This window comes from Chlamydotis macqueenii, chromosome 1 (assembly GCF_036417535.1).
Source record: "Chlamydotis macqueenii isolate bChlMac1 chromosome 1, bChlMac1.mat, whole genome shotgun sequence".
Lineage (NCBI taxonomy): Eukaryota > Metazoa > Chordata > Aves > Otidiformes > Otididae > Chlamydotis > Chlamydotis macqueenii.
In genome coordinates this window covers 13,424,227-13,440,430 of record NC_141556.1, presented here as the reverse complement: position 1 = coordinate 13,440,430, position 16,204 = coordinate 13,424,227, and the positions used below count along the sequence as shown (strand labels likewise).

General features: G+C 44.8%; 1 protein-coding gene across 2 annotated transcripts in view; it reads left to right on the top strand.

Annotated features, from left to right (window-relative positions):
- The first annotated feature begins 12,874 nt into the window (after window positions 1-12,874).
- RSBN1L (round spermatid basic protein 1 like) overlaps window positions 12,875-16,204 on the top strand; it is a 48,190-nt gene continuing 44,860 nt past the window's right edge. For both annotated transcript variants that reach the window (XM_086745882.1, XM_086745874.1), the window contains exon 1: window positions 12,875-13,595. In XM_086745882.1, the coding sequence (XP_086602008.1) occupies window positions 12,971-13,595 (625 nt within the window). In that variant the 5' untranslated portion in view covers window positions 12,875-12,970. The remainder of the gene's footprint in view (window positions 13,596-16,204) is intronic.

Sequence of the window (16,204 nt, the reverse complement as noted above, 5' to 3'; positions counted from 1 at the left end):
GAACTGCATTTGAAAACGTACAGTTACTGACACAGCTTGTTAATAGGCTGCTTCTGCCATGTCCTCTGTGCCAAACTGAACGTAGCCTCACTCAGCTGCAGGTTCTAGAGTATGCTTCTGCTTCTGATTCGGAGCCTTCTCTTGCTGTCTGAGTATCTTTTTACCTCCAAGTATGAAAAGCAGTGCTAAAGAGGCCATGCTCAAACTCTGCTTGTAGGGGTTTTATTGTTGCTGCTGCTGCCACAGATGTGATTTAGTGGTGAAAGCTGAAGTACAGTTAGATGATGTGAATGCATGTGACTGTGCCTGGGGTGCGGGATGAGTCCTGGTAGCCCGCCAGGTCATAGAATCATAGAACAGTTTGGGTTGGAAGGGACCTTTAAAGACCATCTAGTCCAACCCCCCTGCAAGGAGCAGGGACATCTCCAACCAGATCAGGTTGCTCAGAGCCCCATCCAACCTGGCCTTGAACATTTACAGGGATGGGGCATCTATCCCCTCTATGGGCAACCTGTTCCAGTGCTTCACCATTCTCATTGTAAAAAAATTTGGCCACTGTGCAGTCCCTGCTGCCTTCCTACTCAACAGGGATTTGCCCACAGCACCGGGGAGCTCCTAACTATAAAGCTCTCACTTGTAGCATAACCCCAGCACACTGCAGCCAGAGAGAGAAAACCAAGAAAGAGAAGGCTGGACTAGAGAAAGACTAGAAATGAAAATCACCTTGAAAAGGGGTGTTGGAGGAGGAACAAGGAGTTAAAGACATTGGACAATGCAGGCTTCATGTAACTGAGCAAATATGCAAGCATTTACAATTGGGTGCAGCTACTTCTCTGAGAGTTTTCTTTGCGCCTGAGGGAGAAGGAACATCTCAGCAGGATAAACAAGTTGCAATTACTGCAGACCTTCACCAAACAAGGACCTCTCACATGATCTCAAAATGCTCTTCAAATGTCAACCTGAAGAGTTGAGACAGCTTCCACGGAAGGTTTATGCTGTGTGGGCTAAAAAGCAGAGCTGAATGCAAAGACGCATTAAACTAGGACACAGCGTAGCTGGGGCAAGCCAGTGCAATGCACCGACTGGCCTCCTGGAACTCTCAGCGTATTTTGAGCATTTTAAGAGAGTAAAAAAGTCTGCAAAGTGCCTAGCAACAATCTTGGTAACATCCAGGAATAGCCAGGATCTCCCTGATGTGACTTCTTCTGACCATTTCAATGTGTGCACTTCAAAACTCGGGTTTGTTGAGTGTTAGGCCATCAGCTGGAGCTAGAAAATACTGTTTTCTCTGCTGCAGTACTGTGGTATCCCCCATCAAACTTAAGACCTCTACCAAATGCTGAAATTCATCACCTCTAAGGCTGTACATGGCAAAAGCTTAGCATTCGCAGTCTTAGACCAGTGAGTGAATAAAATTTTGTTTTCCTGTGCACTCGAATCTCACAGTCTGAACTTCTGGGGTAAACAGTCTTTCCTTGAAGAAACTTAGCTGAAAACCTCTTCTGTTTTGATCTATTAAGTTGTTGTTGCTGTAACAGTTGATTTCTTTAACCACTTGACTCTCTTCTCTGAAAATGCATTGTGCCTGTATGAAGAACTTACTGTGGTGAAGCCAAGGCAAGAAATTAGTTTTGCATTTTGGCTTAAATTCTGCAAACGGTTACGTGAGGAACTTATGCATGTCAATGGCCGTAGTGAGCTCAATGAGGCTATTCATCCGCTGAGGTAAGCACGCGTGTAAATGTTTGCAGTTTGGGGCTCTCATCAGGTGAGTGGTTAGCTCTGTCTTCGGCAGCACAACTGAGCTCCACGGATTTCAGCTAGTGAAGTGGAAGTTGTCTTTCACATCTACAGTTCCCACTTTGATCCACAGAGTTACAGTCCTTAGTAGAAAAGATCACAGGCATGGAAGAAAATCTCTGTCTTGGGTAGGTAGGGCCTAAATCCCACGGAGAGCTTGACTATCAAGTCAAATGAAGAGCTGGACTTGGTTCAAAGAGTCCCATTGTTAAAACACAGAGTATCAAAGACTGTGCTGAGCTTTTCTGCTTACTGACTCTGCTCACTCTTCACCAGATGTTGTCTGGTGTAGTGTGTGGTTCCATCCCATCCCTGCTACATCTCTGGCCTAATGTCAAAAGGACCAAAAAAAAAAATAAAATCAGGTTTATGAATCTAAGTATTTTTAAATCTCTTGCTACATTTGTTTAATTTTTTATTAATTCTCTTGCTGTTTTCACTTTTTAAAAGTAGTGTATTCATTGTTCAAGTAAGCCTAGAGAAGTTGGCAGGAAGAAGGCACAAATCTGGGGAAACATGCAAGCTCTCTAGTGTCTGTTGGCTGTAGCTGCTTTCCTTTTAGTTGCTGCATCTCCAAAATACTTTCATCATTCACTGCGTATGCTTTAGGGTGAATATTTAACTTTGTAATATCACTTACATGTTTTATCAGCACTGCCCAGTACACTTCTCTTTTCAGGATTTTACTTTTACTTGTGCTGAACACCATTATTTTGCTGTAAGTGAAGGAAGGTCAGGCCTGGCATGTTCTAATTCCATGTTACACTGATATCTGAACACAGCTGAACCCACCAGTGAAAGGCTGGCAATTTTGTTAAGAAATAGTAACGTAGCTTCTGATCTGTATTTCACTAGACATGCTTAAAAAACTAAAATAGCCATCACTGTGAACTCCAGTGAGGAATCCAGGGTTACATTTCCCATGGATGTGAACAGTCCATACCATAAGGCTTTTTTGAAAAAGCACTTGTACGTTGGTTTTTATAAAAGTTAATTAAGAAACTACTCATAAGTCAGGCCACGAGATATGTGGGGAGTAATTTGTGAGCACTTCAAAAGTGAAGCATGTTGCCTGGATAGAGAACCTGATCCAAATTGTGTTCATAAAATGCTGTGGTCTCTGCTTGGTGTGTGGTGTGACACGAGTGCGGCAGCATCGGGAAGAACGAGGAGCAGGTAGCTCAGCAGGAGAGAGGTGGGAAGAGCTGAACTGTAGCAAGTACAAGGAGGAAACTGTCTTTGCCTGGGGGTAATAAGAGGCTGAAGCGAACTTGTTCAGCAGGTTCCACGTTTTGTAAGATCCTCAGAAGGGCAGAAGAGGTGTGGTTGGGTAACAGGAATGCAGCACAAGGAAGACGCTTCTTTAAACAAATTGGTGGGGTTTGAGTTTCTACAAATCATCTAATTGTGTACCAGCCTTGTTGGTTTTGCCTGATCAGGCCCTGGGGAAGATTACACGCCAGGGTGGGAGAAAAATTGGTGGTGGGACCTAAGAAGAATAAATTGATCCTTGAAATGTCCTGGGGTGGGTGGGAGAGGTGGAGAAATGAAGAATGACAAGTTTTGAAAGCAATCTGTTGTCACGTGTAGATTTTGAGACCTCAAAGTGACACCTGAACAGTGGCACGTTATGATATCGCTGCCATGTAATGAATACATATTTATCTATGTGTCTGCTGATATGTAATCACTGATAGGAAGGAAGCAATACAAGTAATTATTTTGATAATGTAAATAAACTTTTATTACACTTTACCACTACTGGGACAACTACCAGTTCTGAGAAGCGTTGCTGAGGTGCTCCTTCCCCTTCTGCGTCCTCTGACAGCAAACTGATACAAGTTTGGTGATGCTGGGGAGCAGACTCGCTCAAGTGGCTTTTTCTTTTTCCAAATCCCCCCTTTTTGGAAATAAATTTTCAGGCCCTACAGAAACATTTCGATGACAAATTAGTTCTTTACATTCTGGATACTGTGTGGTGGTCAAAGTTGTCCTGAATTTACCTCTCCATCGTTTCTGCCTTTCACATTTTCTGTTTAGAAAAACGGAACTCCACTTAGGCAGCTCTTCTGCAGCAGGAAGGGTGGTCTCACACTTCTTGATTCAGAAGACACTGGGTTTCTATTCTTATAATTGAAAAAAAAACAGAAGTCAGGCCTCATTTTTATCTCAATGATATTTATGTAGATGTATCAAGCAAACACTTTTCAAGGTCTCTTGTTTCAGTGATTAAGATCCATTTTGTGTGAAGGATTTTTCCATCTGTTTCTCTTTCTCCCTCCCCTCCTCTTCCTCTCTGCCCATTACCTCTAAGTGTCAGGAGTGATCAGCACGAGGGAGCTTGCTTGGAGCAGCCTCTAGGCCACAGTCTACGGTGAGATGACAAATCCTTTCTACGCATTTACTGGAATTTGGGGCTATCCATCACGTACACTTAGCATTCCTGCCTCTAAGCCAGGGCAAGACCATACAAGCAGCAATGTTCGGTACAACTGTGATTTTACGTAAACAGGCTGGGAGGAGCCAGGTTATCTCCCATGTTCAAGACAGTGATCCAAGGCTGATAGCGATGTGTTAGATTTACGTTAACATTTTTAATTCCATCACAAAGGGATCCCAAAGCCCTTGACTGCAACCCAGTATATATATTTAAACATTTCTGGATGACCTTATTTAATGTAAATAAACCTAGGCTGCTTAAACCTGGCCTGTTGTCTCTGTGAGATGCTTTCCTAATTCCATGGTCTAGAAACTTCAGGTACAATTAACTCCCAGTTATGTTGACACATCTGAGAAAATCCAAGGACATTATGACAAATGTGTTTTTACTTGCAGCAGTTTGCCCTGAACTAACTGTTTCCCAGAATCGTCGAGGCCACTGCTCTGTAGAGCTGCTGCCTCTAATGTGGAATACAATTTGTGAACAGACAGAAAGCTCTTTATTGTGGATTTTTCCATGTACGTGTTTGTTGTTTATATGAGTGAGAAGCAGAGGTGAGCAGTGAAAGATTAGCTGCTACTTACAAGTAGCCATTTATTTTTATATAGAAGTATATAAACCGCTACTCCACAAATAAGTGCCAGTGTCTAAGATACAGGACCTGAGTTTCCTAGAACTAAATGTACTCCAAAGAACTGCCTCTGAAACAGCATAGGTTTTAAGTGTCTAGGGATAGGGGGACAAAACCCATCAGCAAATCCATCTGATTTCAGTTTTTAAAAGACACTACACCAACCTACTGAGAAATACCTCACCACTTCCATTGCCAAAAGAGCTGGAAATAGAGGGAAGCAAGCTGTGTTTAAACCAGTTGTTTCAGGGGGCTGCCTTTATTCCCTTCTTGACGCATGTGAATTCGACTGGCCAGCCCTGCCTACTCGTTCCCTACCTGCACGCCCCTCGTGAAAGCAGAGTGACTCCCAGAGACCGTGCACAGGCCCTCTGCACCCCTGCGACTGAGACAGAAGTCCAAGGTCTGTGGTTCAGTCCCTCTCTTTTGCCATTGAGTTGAACTCTGGCAACAATAAGGGGTATGTGTAACTTGGGGGAAATGCTTGTTAAGGAATAAGTATTGTTTTAAACTTCAGCTTGGGAAAGTCTATAGCTTTTTTTTTTCCCATAATGGGTTTTTCGTTTTTATTGTCATTGGAGTTGACTAATTTGAAACCGTTATTTTCAAGTATTTTCTTTCTCCAAGACACCATTCCCTGGTGTCGACTGTCGCTTTGGAGGTGTCGGCTGCTTTAAAGCTTTCTTAGCAGCAGCAAATCTGCAACTAATGCACCTTTTTTTTTTTTTTTTCCTTTCCTGAAAGGATGTTAAAAAGCAGAGTTTTGGTTGTGATGCCTGTTTAGACACAATTCTTGTGTGACTCATTACTGTCTTTTCTCTAGGGTAAATACCCTCTCGCACTCCAGCCCTGGAGGAGTCTTCTGAGCTGGAGAACATCTGGCTCCCGATCAACATCTTCCCTTGGTCCAGCTTGGGCTCCTACTACGTTTCTGTTCATGTTGGGGATGGGGGAACAAGGTTAGAGTCTCTCTGAAACTGAAAAGTGATGGAAATGCTGGGCTTGTAGGAATTACATACCTACTACAGATGGATACCACATTCCAGCTCCAGACAACAGTGCAAGGAGTCCACCGCTGGTTTCTTTGTCCTTGCTGCATTAGCCCTGCTAACATCAATGGGTGTTACTGCTTTTGATCCAACAGATTTGAAACTGTTTTATTTGGTCTTCCAACAAACATTATGCACAGCTCTTAACGTTACTGCAGCAGTACCGATAGCTGCCAATTTTCTTCTCAACATGTACTTCAAGGGGACTTTGAAAGTACTTGCACTAGAGCTTCAGCTTTTCTTATTCCCAAAGCCACAGCATCATGGATTAGGGATTACAGATACTTACCAAGGGATTCTTCCCCTGGATTGCATGGGTGAAAAGAATCAGGGATTTAGCTTGAACAAAGACAGTTCTCTCAGGATATTTGTACTCTGGTCACGCACTCTATGGCCTTCAGATGACAATTGTGAAACTTGCCTTATTGCACTTGTGTCCCTCAGTGCTACCTGTCCTGGGTGGCACCCGTCTTTTCCTGTTTGTTCAGCTGGTTCACTCTGAGCTGTCCACAGAAACCGAAAATTAATCACCTGTGTCATCCTCTGAAATAGGACTGTGTTCAAGTGACTGTAACTTTTCTAAAATCTGCAGTGGAGAGCAATGGATTTTCTCCAGTTTAGCTCGGGGATGTCCAGAAACCACTGTATCAATTTCACATTGCAAGGGGATTTTTATGCTTTCAGACCATGTAACACCCTACTTCTGTCACTTTCAAAGACCTACATGAGCAAGAGTGTGCTGTGGTCTCTAATAGACAAAATGTTCAACAAGTCTATACAGCATATTTTAGCACACGTCTGGTGCTGGACCTACTGTGTAGTGCTTCTGTATATGGGAAAATAGATCACAACAGCTGGAAAGAAAAAAAAAAGACACAAAGTGCATTGATTTGTTTAGATAAAACTGCCTGTGGCTTTTTTTTTCTCAAGAAGAGCAACAATAGCAAAAGCCCAAGATAAAGTATTAACATTCTGAACTGGGGGAGCCTCATCATTTCAATTCGGCCCCAGAAAAGAGTTCAAAGGTTTTATGAGAGAGGAAGCCAACAGCAAGATCTTTTCTACAGAGTTCTGGACATGAATGATAAAAATGGCATCTTGATGCCAGAATTCTGGGTTCCTCTGTAAAATCTTTGTAACTAAACAAGACAGTTCCTTATGGTCTAGACATTTTTAGTACAAAACCTCAGTTTCCTGGAACATGCTGACAGCTGCTGGATTGTGCTTTATTCTCCTTAGGGTACACTGAACGTACAAAAAGAAAAGGTGCTCCCAAGCTTCACGATAAAGCCTTTCAGACGTCACTTGCTTTTACTTAACACTGTCAGAGGCCAAATAAGATGAAGGTGCAGCTTGCCTTGATCACACTGTCACGTAAACAGGTTTGTTGGGAATTGTTTATAACCAGACAGAGATGGATCCACTCTCACCTCTCTGTTCATGACCCCATCCATGAAAGTGCTTGAGGTTTTGTGTAACCCTGTGACCTCAGCTGCTGCAAAGGTTCTAATTTTGAATTTGACATGAGGTATTATCCAAATACTTCCTCAGAATGGACACCACATTTTGGAAAAATTCAAATCACTGTACCTCTCATCTTTCAGAGATGTAACTATCTTTTTGCCCATCGAGCTTTACCTATGTATATGTCATAGAATCACAGATGGCTGAGGTTGGCAGGGACCTCTGGATGTCATCTGATCCAACCCCCCTGCTCAAGCAGGGCCACCTACCGCAGGCTGCCCAGGCCCGTGCCCAGATGGCTTTTCAATATCTCCAAGGATGGAGACTCCACAACCTCTCTGGGCAACCTGTGCCAGTGCTCGGTCACCTTCACAGTAAGAAAGTGTTTCCTGATGTTCAGAGGGAACGTCCTGGGTTTCAGTTTGTGCCCATTGCCTTTGGTCCTGGCGCTGGGCACCACCAGAAACAGCCTGGCTCTGTCCTTGTTGCACCCTCTCCTCAGGTATTTACACATGTTGGTAGGATCCCCTGGACCCTTCTCCTTTCCAGGCTGAACAGCCCCAGCTTTCTCAGCCTGTCCTCATAGGAGAGGTGCTCCAGCCCTCTGATCATTTTTGTAGCCTCCTCTGGACTGACTCAAACAGGTCTATGTCTTTCTTGTACTGTGTTCCTTTCATATTGAAAAATCCTAAGGACCTTTCAGATACTCTAATTTGGATGCTATGAAGACAACAGCAAAGCAAATTATCTTTTAAACTGCAAGAAGATATCATTTGTGATTGTGTGTATCAATACTTTCTAAGTTGGCTCCATTGCTGTGATTGTTATTACACTTGAAAAAAAAAAAGAAATATAGGAACTGAGGCATTTCACATGTTAAATACAAATAAGAAAAAAAAGTTATAAAGATTGCAGAACTGTTATAACAGTAAGATGTGGTTATTTGATAAAAACATTAAACAAGGAGCAATTATTGTACGTCCTCTCTGAAGTGTAAACTCCCTTTTGTGGTTTTTATGGATTCCTCAAAGTGTTGGCAGATGAACAGTGTAATGAAAAACATTACTGGCCCCAGCGGTCTGCTCTGCCCCTCTTCCAAATGTCTAATCCACTAACCCCTCAGCAAAAAGAGACGTCAGCTACTTCCAGGAGGGAAAAAAAAAAAGACTTTTTAGCATAAACCCAGCTTTGTCACCTGTTTAATCAAAGATGTTGGGCTGCACATTCACATTGCTTGGGCGTGGGGATGCTGTCCCTTGCGAAGGACAAGGAGGGGTGGAAATTCCTGCGCCCCTGCAGCAAGGCTTGTCCGCCTGTCAGCAGCTCCCGGTTATGAACCAAGTCGGTCCCGACTGTCTCATTTAGTTCAATTGTTTGGGTGGTAATTACAGAAGAATTTGGATATGCCACTGGTCATTCTGAAAACTTTGACCATGGAAAACGAGGCTTTTCTGGGCTTTTCTAAAATAAATCATACTTTTATATGACAAAACTACTTTTGTAAGTACAGGTAAGAAGGCTAATTTTCACCTCCATTTCCAAAGGTGAATAAATTTACTGTTAATGAATTGTAAGAAAAAATAAATAGCTAATTTTGCAGATAAAAACCAGCATAAAGATGTCTAAGTGTTATCAAATGTTTTCAATTTACTCTTGGCACAATTATTTCCATGCTTGAATTAGAAACTAAACAGAAGCCAAACCAAGGAAGTAAGCGCGTGGAAAGCAAACTGTTGAAACTATAAAGAGATAAAATAACATTTCTGAAAATTGTATTTCTATTTGGAGACCAGAGTAAGGTTCCACAGCATCACTTTGGTAGGCAGCTAAGAGCATAAAGCCAAAACAATGTAAGTGAATCTCTCTACAGCACTTCCACATGGCTTTTTATTTTATAGGGGACATCTGAAATTTCACAAAGTTTAAGTGAGCATCTACACTAATTTGTTAAGCTTCCTTAGTTCCTGAAAGAAGACAGATATTTAAACAAATGTTTTGATTAATAAATAATTATATCAGCATTTCAGAATTATTCTAATCAAAATGATAACACGTGCAGGGCAATACTCTGTTAAGCTTATCCTTAATGCATGTTGGACTGATACGTGCCTGGCATTTGCAGTTTTGCCTCTTTTGGGTTTTCATGGTCTAGAAAATCTTCACAGATTTCCCTAAGTGTACATAAAATTATAGAGAAAAGCACATTGATTCATTTCCATAACCAAAGTCTTCTGCTAAAACAGATAAGGTTCTCTGGTCCCTGTGTTTATGGGTTCCGTACCGTGCTGCCGTCACTCCACCGAGGGCCGATCCCCATACAGGCGCTCTCAGTTCATGCATCTCTGTGCAGTCGCTGAGGGCACTGCAGTTATGGCACGAGACGCTGCTATATTTCTCTAGAATAGTTTGGTTTTGGAGGGCAATGGTTTTGATTATGTTTTTATAGATTGCATCGTAATATAAACATATATATTCCACCGTTTACAATTAACATCAGAACAAATTTGTGATTCTAACCTGTATTTTCTGCAGGGTGTATTGCTTGTATTTACCCCTTTTTTTTCAAAGATACTTTTTATTCTAAAGCATGTTTTAGTGTTTCTCATTTTGACATCTCTCACTCACAAGTGTCTGCCTGTGGTGTATGCGCCAGCATCCAGAGATTTAATTAAAGTAAAAAGAAGTGGAGAGGAAGACGCACTGAAATTTGCTTTAAGTATTTTGGAATGTGTGCTCACGTAAGAATGCTGTAGCACTTTAATGCATCTGTGTAATTGGTGACAAAACAAGTGACAGGGACAACACCTATTCCTCGAGTGTGCCCGCCAGGCTGGCCACCACGCGGCAGCAGGGCTGTGGGATCTGAAACACAGAACTGGCTTCTGAATTTCAAGTGCCCTATAATTTTCCCGGGTGACAAATAGGTATAAGATAGCAACAGAAAACCTCCGAACATTAGTCACACTGCTTTCTAACAAGCAACAATGACACTTAATAGGTACTCTCTCATCTTGCTTCAGCTGAATTTTCTAAAGAATTCACTAATAAAAACTTGGCTTATGCTTACAAGCATGATACACTACTTCAAAAAGCAAAGGAAACAATAGCTTGACTGAAGTTTAGTAGCATATTGTCAGCTGTCTGTTAACGTTGGCTGCACATTTATTAGTTTAGATGTCAGTTTTTAGATAAAGTTTTGGGCTACGACTGCCCTCCTGACCCCAGTTTTAGGTTTGTGTCTATTTTCACATGAATATGTTGCATTATGACTCAATGCAAACTTTTTTAGACATCCAGCATGTCCAATAAGAAGTTCAGAAATATGAAGATTCGTCTTAATTATTAACTATATTAATGCAAGTGCACATTTGAAGATACTCAGCTATTTACATAGCTATCTAGCCTAATTAGCCTAATAAATCTTGCTAAGCCTGTGCGTGGAGAAAAGCGATGTTGTACTCCTAGGTGACTTCGGCATTTCACAGAGGTTGTGGTCAAGTTTCTTGGACCAAAAAGCACGCCACAGCATTTACTCTAGTTAAAGATTGAAGCCCATGAGAAATGCTGTTCTGTTTTTCAAAGCCTCTAAAAGCAAGATCGTGAAAATACGTTGTGACTTTAAGATAAGTTGTGACTTATCTGAAGTTTATTGATATTTGGTATCAATACCAGCATAGAACTAAGATGAACTGGGTTGTAAAGCCTGTGAGGCTGAGACAGTGCCATGAGGCACCTAAAATTTCTCATTCTAGAGGTATCAAAATACATAGGTTTTTCTCCCCTACTGATACAAATAATAAATTTCTGAGGGAGCTGAAAATGACCTTCATATTCATAAGACTATTCTCTGTACATACGTGTGGATTTCAGTCTAGGATTGGATGTTAGTTGACTACTGCTCAAATACATGCTGTGAAATGTTCTTCCTGTGCTTTGATGCAGATGCCATTTTCCCCATCATACAGTTTGAGGATACGCTCTCACAGTAGTGAAACTTAAATCATCTGAGGAAAGATTACTTACACAGAGTTAGCTGGATATAGAAAATGTATTCTTCACTGCTGCTGAGATGAACATTGAACCAAATCCAGCCTGGTTTACAGTTTGCAAAAAAATGAAACAAAGGAGTCAGCCAGAGTGCTAGAAGCAAGAATCTGAGGCCGGTCAGTTGCAGCTCAAATGAAAATTTGTGAAGTCAGAAAATCTAATATCAAACCCCTGTTTGTCTGCTAATACATCATATACAAAACTTCACAGAGCAATGATTTGGCCAGTCTGCCAGGTAAAGTTAGCTACTCTGTTCTTTCCACTATGACAAGGAGATGTGCAGGTATGATGGACCGGTTGGAAACTGGCAACGCAGACACTCCAGGAAACAAGGGCTCAGCACCTGTTTATTTCTGTGACCGCTTCCCACTTACACTAGGTCTTGGGAGAATTTCGCTCCACACATTAAAAGCAGCTATGGCAGCTGCAGATGCCAAAGACATGGCTGGGAGACAATAAACTCCACCTTACAGGCCATGCTGCCTTTTGCTTTGGAAGCAGCAGCAGTGCAACCTCTTAACCGAAGCAGTCGGCTGTCGGTGATCTGGCTGACGAGACCGACATCCCAGTATTCCGGTGGGAAAGCGCCTCACACAGCAGCAAACCTTTGCAGCATTTGCCTTCCTCCCACCAGGCCTCCCATCAGCTCTCGTGAGAGCTTCCAGCCCTTAGGCTGACCTCCTCCGATGATTTGGGAGAGCGTGGAAAACTCAGGTTCAGCCAGAAACGCCGCTGCTGCCTGAGCCGGCCTTGTACACAGGGCGTCCATGGGAACCGACCCCGCGGCTCCAGGCCAGGCGGCTTTGTCCCGAGCGCTGCGGCTGCCCCTGCCCACGGGACCGGCTGCGAAACCTCCTGGGAAAGGCGCTGCTCCAAACCTTCCTTATTTCCAAACAAACGCCCTTCTCCGGGAACAGCCCGCTGCAAGGATCCCCTCGGCCCTCCCGCCAGTGAGCAGTGCCAGGCGGCAGCGGGGAATCCCCAAACCTTAAGAATTAAAGAAAACCAGCTGCCGGCTCTCCACCGCCTCCAGCACCCACCGTATCGCGCCACAGCCCGACCACCCGCAGCCCGACGGGGCGCCTCTCCGGCACGCAGCCTCTCAGGCCCGGGCCTGCCCCTCCGGCTGCCCCGCCCGCCATCGCTCGGAGCGGCTGCCTGCCCTGCCCGGCCCTGCCCCCGCCACGGGCGCACCCCGACACGCCTGCCGGGGCCACACCGAGCAGGGATCGGGAGTCTCGTCCCCGTCCCCGTCCCCGTCCCCGTCCCCGTCCCCGTCCCCGTCCCCGTCCCCGTCCCCGTCCCCGTCCCCGTCCCCGTCCGGCTGCACCCTCTCCCCCACACTCCGACTGCGTACTCAGCCGAGCCCGTCGTCCCCAATCCCCTGAGAACCCGCCCCCTCCTCTCCCTACCATTGGTCGATCCCGCTGTCTCTCCGGCGCCTCCCCTGCCCATTGGGCCAAGCGGGGGCGCCCCCCCCGCCCCTCCCGGTTCTGTCGGTTGAGGCGAGGCGAGAGTAAATAGAAGCAGGAGCCCAAAATGGCGGAGTCGCCGAGTTCTGTTCGTGGCGCGGCGTCGCCCGAGCGGGAGCCGTTCGGCACCAGGCCAGCCCCGGATGCGAAGGCTTCCCGTGGGTCTCAGCCAGCCGCTAAGAAGATGAAGGGAGCTGATGAGAGGAGCGTGAAGGGCACCAAGCGCGTCAACGGTGAAGGGGGCGGCGGTGGCGGGAGCAGCAAGCTGCCGCTGCCAGCGGTCGTGCCGAGCTACAGCAACCCCGCGGCGTGGGGCTTCCCCGCGCTCCCTTCAGGCCCCTCCGGGAGCGCGGGGGGCTTCGCTTTCCCTTCTCCGCTGCCCCGGAAGCTTCTGTCGCCCGCCGTTTTGCTGCCGTCGTCCGCCTCTCCCTCCTCTTCCTACCAGCAGCACCAGCACCGCCACCACCGGCACCGCTTGGCCCTGGCCATCGAGGCGGGAGGCTGCGGCAGCGGCGGGGCGGCCGGCGCTGGCGGCGGGAGCGCCAAGCCGAAGAGGCCCAAGGAAAAGCGGGACAAGGAGAGGAGGAAGCACGGGGCCCTGCCCGTGGTGGCGCCGGTGGGAGATGGCGGCGGGGCGCTGAGTGCGGCAGGCCGGGAGGAGAACGGAGAGGTGAAGCTGCTGTTGCCGAAAGGTGAGGGCCGGGCGCCGTGGCTGTGTGCGGCCCGCGGGGATCGCTCGCCGCCCGCAGCGAGAGGGGTGGTGAGGGCTGGAGGAGAGCTGGAAGGAACGGCGAGCCCGGGCAGGGCAGAGTGGGTATGGTGCTGCACATGAAGGTGCCCGCAGCTGTCTTGAGGGAGCAGGAAATGGTTGTGATGCTGGGGCCGAGCCGTTAGAATGGCTGCCTGCCCCCCCGCCGCCCCCCCCCCGCCTCAGCACGCTGGCCCCGGGGCAGCGCCGCTTCACGGGGGCCTTACCTGCGTGCACACCGCCCCCCCGCCACCCTGCCCTCCACAGAGCGGGGGTAGCTGGGCTTGGGGACGGCTTGCCAGACCCCGGTAGGAGACCACTGGCCTTGTCTAAGTTTATGGAGAAGGCAGTGGCGGCTTAGTCTGCCGTCAATCCTGTCAAAAAAGGGGGTGTGGAATTAGCGATGGCGTCAGCTAGAAGCTGCCAGAGGCTTTAGGTTTTCTTACCTATTAGGGAAATAAGGGTGCCTAGTAATTTACTAGAGATCTGCGAACAAAACTGAATTTTTGTCATTGCTGTGGGGGCGGGAAAAAAAGAGAAGACCACGTGTTACAAAACCCCTCTAATTTTAAAATTAAATCCGGAATGATCTCGCTATTAACTTTTATAGGCTAAGTAATCAAGTACTAGAGAGCATGCAGTTAAAATTTAGATATTTAGACTTTTGAAATCTCATTTAGTTGCTGCTTCAGGTTTGCTTTATTTCCTGAAGATCACTGGGCTAAAATCTTCCAAGAAATGCTTGAGGCCTTCAGGAGAAAGGGAGGAGCACTGGGTTAGTTTATTCGTGGGGCTGGACAGAAATGGCCATACCAGGTAAGATAAGATATTAGGCTAGATTCTTGCTTAGATTCCTGCTGACTGTGATCAACAGTAGGTGCTTAGAAAGTAAAAGACAATGCATGAATATATGAAGACAGGACAAGAATATATGCTTTTATTTCCAGTGTATGCTTTCTCAATTTCCAGTGGCCTTAAACCAGATGTTGATGCTCTTGCATTTACACTGAAATACGAAGAACTTGAAACTTTCACTCCATTACCTAGTTTACACAAGTTTCCTCTCTTTCAAAGGAAAAATAAATTATAGCTGTTATGTAGGCTTAGGTTACTTTGATTGTGGTCTATACTTGTACTTCTAGGATGAGCCAAGCTGGTAGAGAACAATTATTAATATCAGTATGCCTTTTTGTCTATTGATTATGTTGTCTGGCTGCCTTACTGCATTTTCCACTAATTGCCATTAGTGTCATCATCTCTGATTCACTTATTTTTGAGGTGTGTTTTTTTTTTTTTTTTTTTTCCCGAATTACGTGTTCTTTTTAGTCAGCATGTTGCACATATCATTTTGTTTTTGGGATCTCGATTGCTGGTGTACAAGCAAGCTTTATGTATGTCATTTCAGTGCTTTCAGGTATTTCGTTTTAGGGATTTTTTTTTTCTTGTTTCTGTCCAAAAGGTGACTTGTAGAAGTCTTCAGAAATCATACTCAGTACACGTTTGATGTTGGTGAAGCCTTCTTCTCTTTAAAGATAGCCACTGAGAAACTCGCCCAGTATCTTTCTTGCGAAGCTATGGAAATAATAACTATGTTCACTCAGATTGTCATAGGTCCTACCAGTGTTACACAATCATGTTAATAAATCTTTCAGAATAGTATTACAATAACAGGATTAAATGTTTTTTTTTTTTTTGCACATTGGTAAAAGAAATGTTGACGCTGATCGTGTCAGCTGAAAAATTGTTAATTGAACCCTCCTGGAAGCAGCGATTCATCTTTGAAGAGGACATTCTGCACGTTGTATCTGGAAAGGATGTTTTCTCAGAGCTTGTATACCTACAGGCACGAATACTTGATGGTTTAGTTGCTATTTGCTCAGAAGAGATCTTTTTACCTTTCATTTATTTCTTGAAAACCTTAGTACAGGCAACAAATAACATTTTCCAAGACAAATGATGCCTGTTTGGCATCTAGGTCTCCAGATTTGTGTTTAGAGGAAGTAGTTTCTATAGTTAAAATTTTGTGATGTAGTTTGCTAGATAAATGAGAAACTTTATATTCATTAAACTGTATATTTTTTCAGAGAAGGCTGTAAGAAAGTGAGTGATGCACTGAGTCTTCTACTGAGAGTAGCCGGTCTTTTTAAAGTGGTTCTGTATTTGTAGCTTAAAGAACAGGTTTGTGCTGTTCATCCTGTGAATAATTTACTTTTCGGAGAGAAAAGGAGAAATGTAGTTATGATGCAGGGAGCAAAGAATGACTGGAGGAGGCATGCAGATCCTAAGTACAGAGGAAAACTAAGAATGATATACTAGGGTAAAATAGGCAGAACTTGTGATTGCTGGGACTCTGGCATAGACTAGAAGAAGATAGCATAGGGATTCTGGTTGCGGCGGTGAATGAGTGAATTTGAGATACTGATGTTAAAGAGAGAGGAAATAGCATGCAAAAGCTGCGTCAGAGGGAGGCGATTCTGATCTTGGTTTTAGGGCAAAGAACATAGATGTAGGTGCTATAGAAAAGGTGAGGAAGGTTAGAATAGAAGGAGAGTG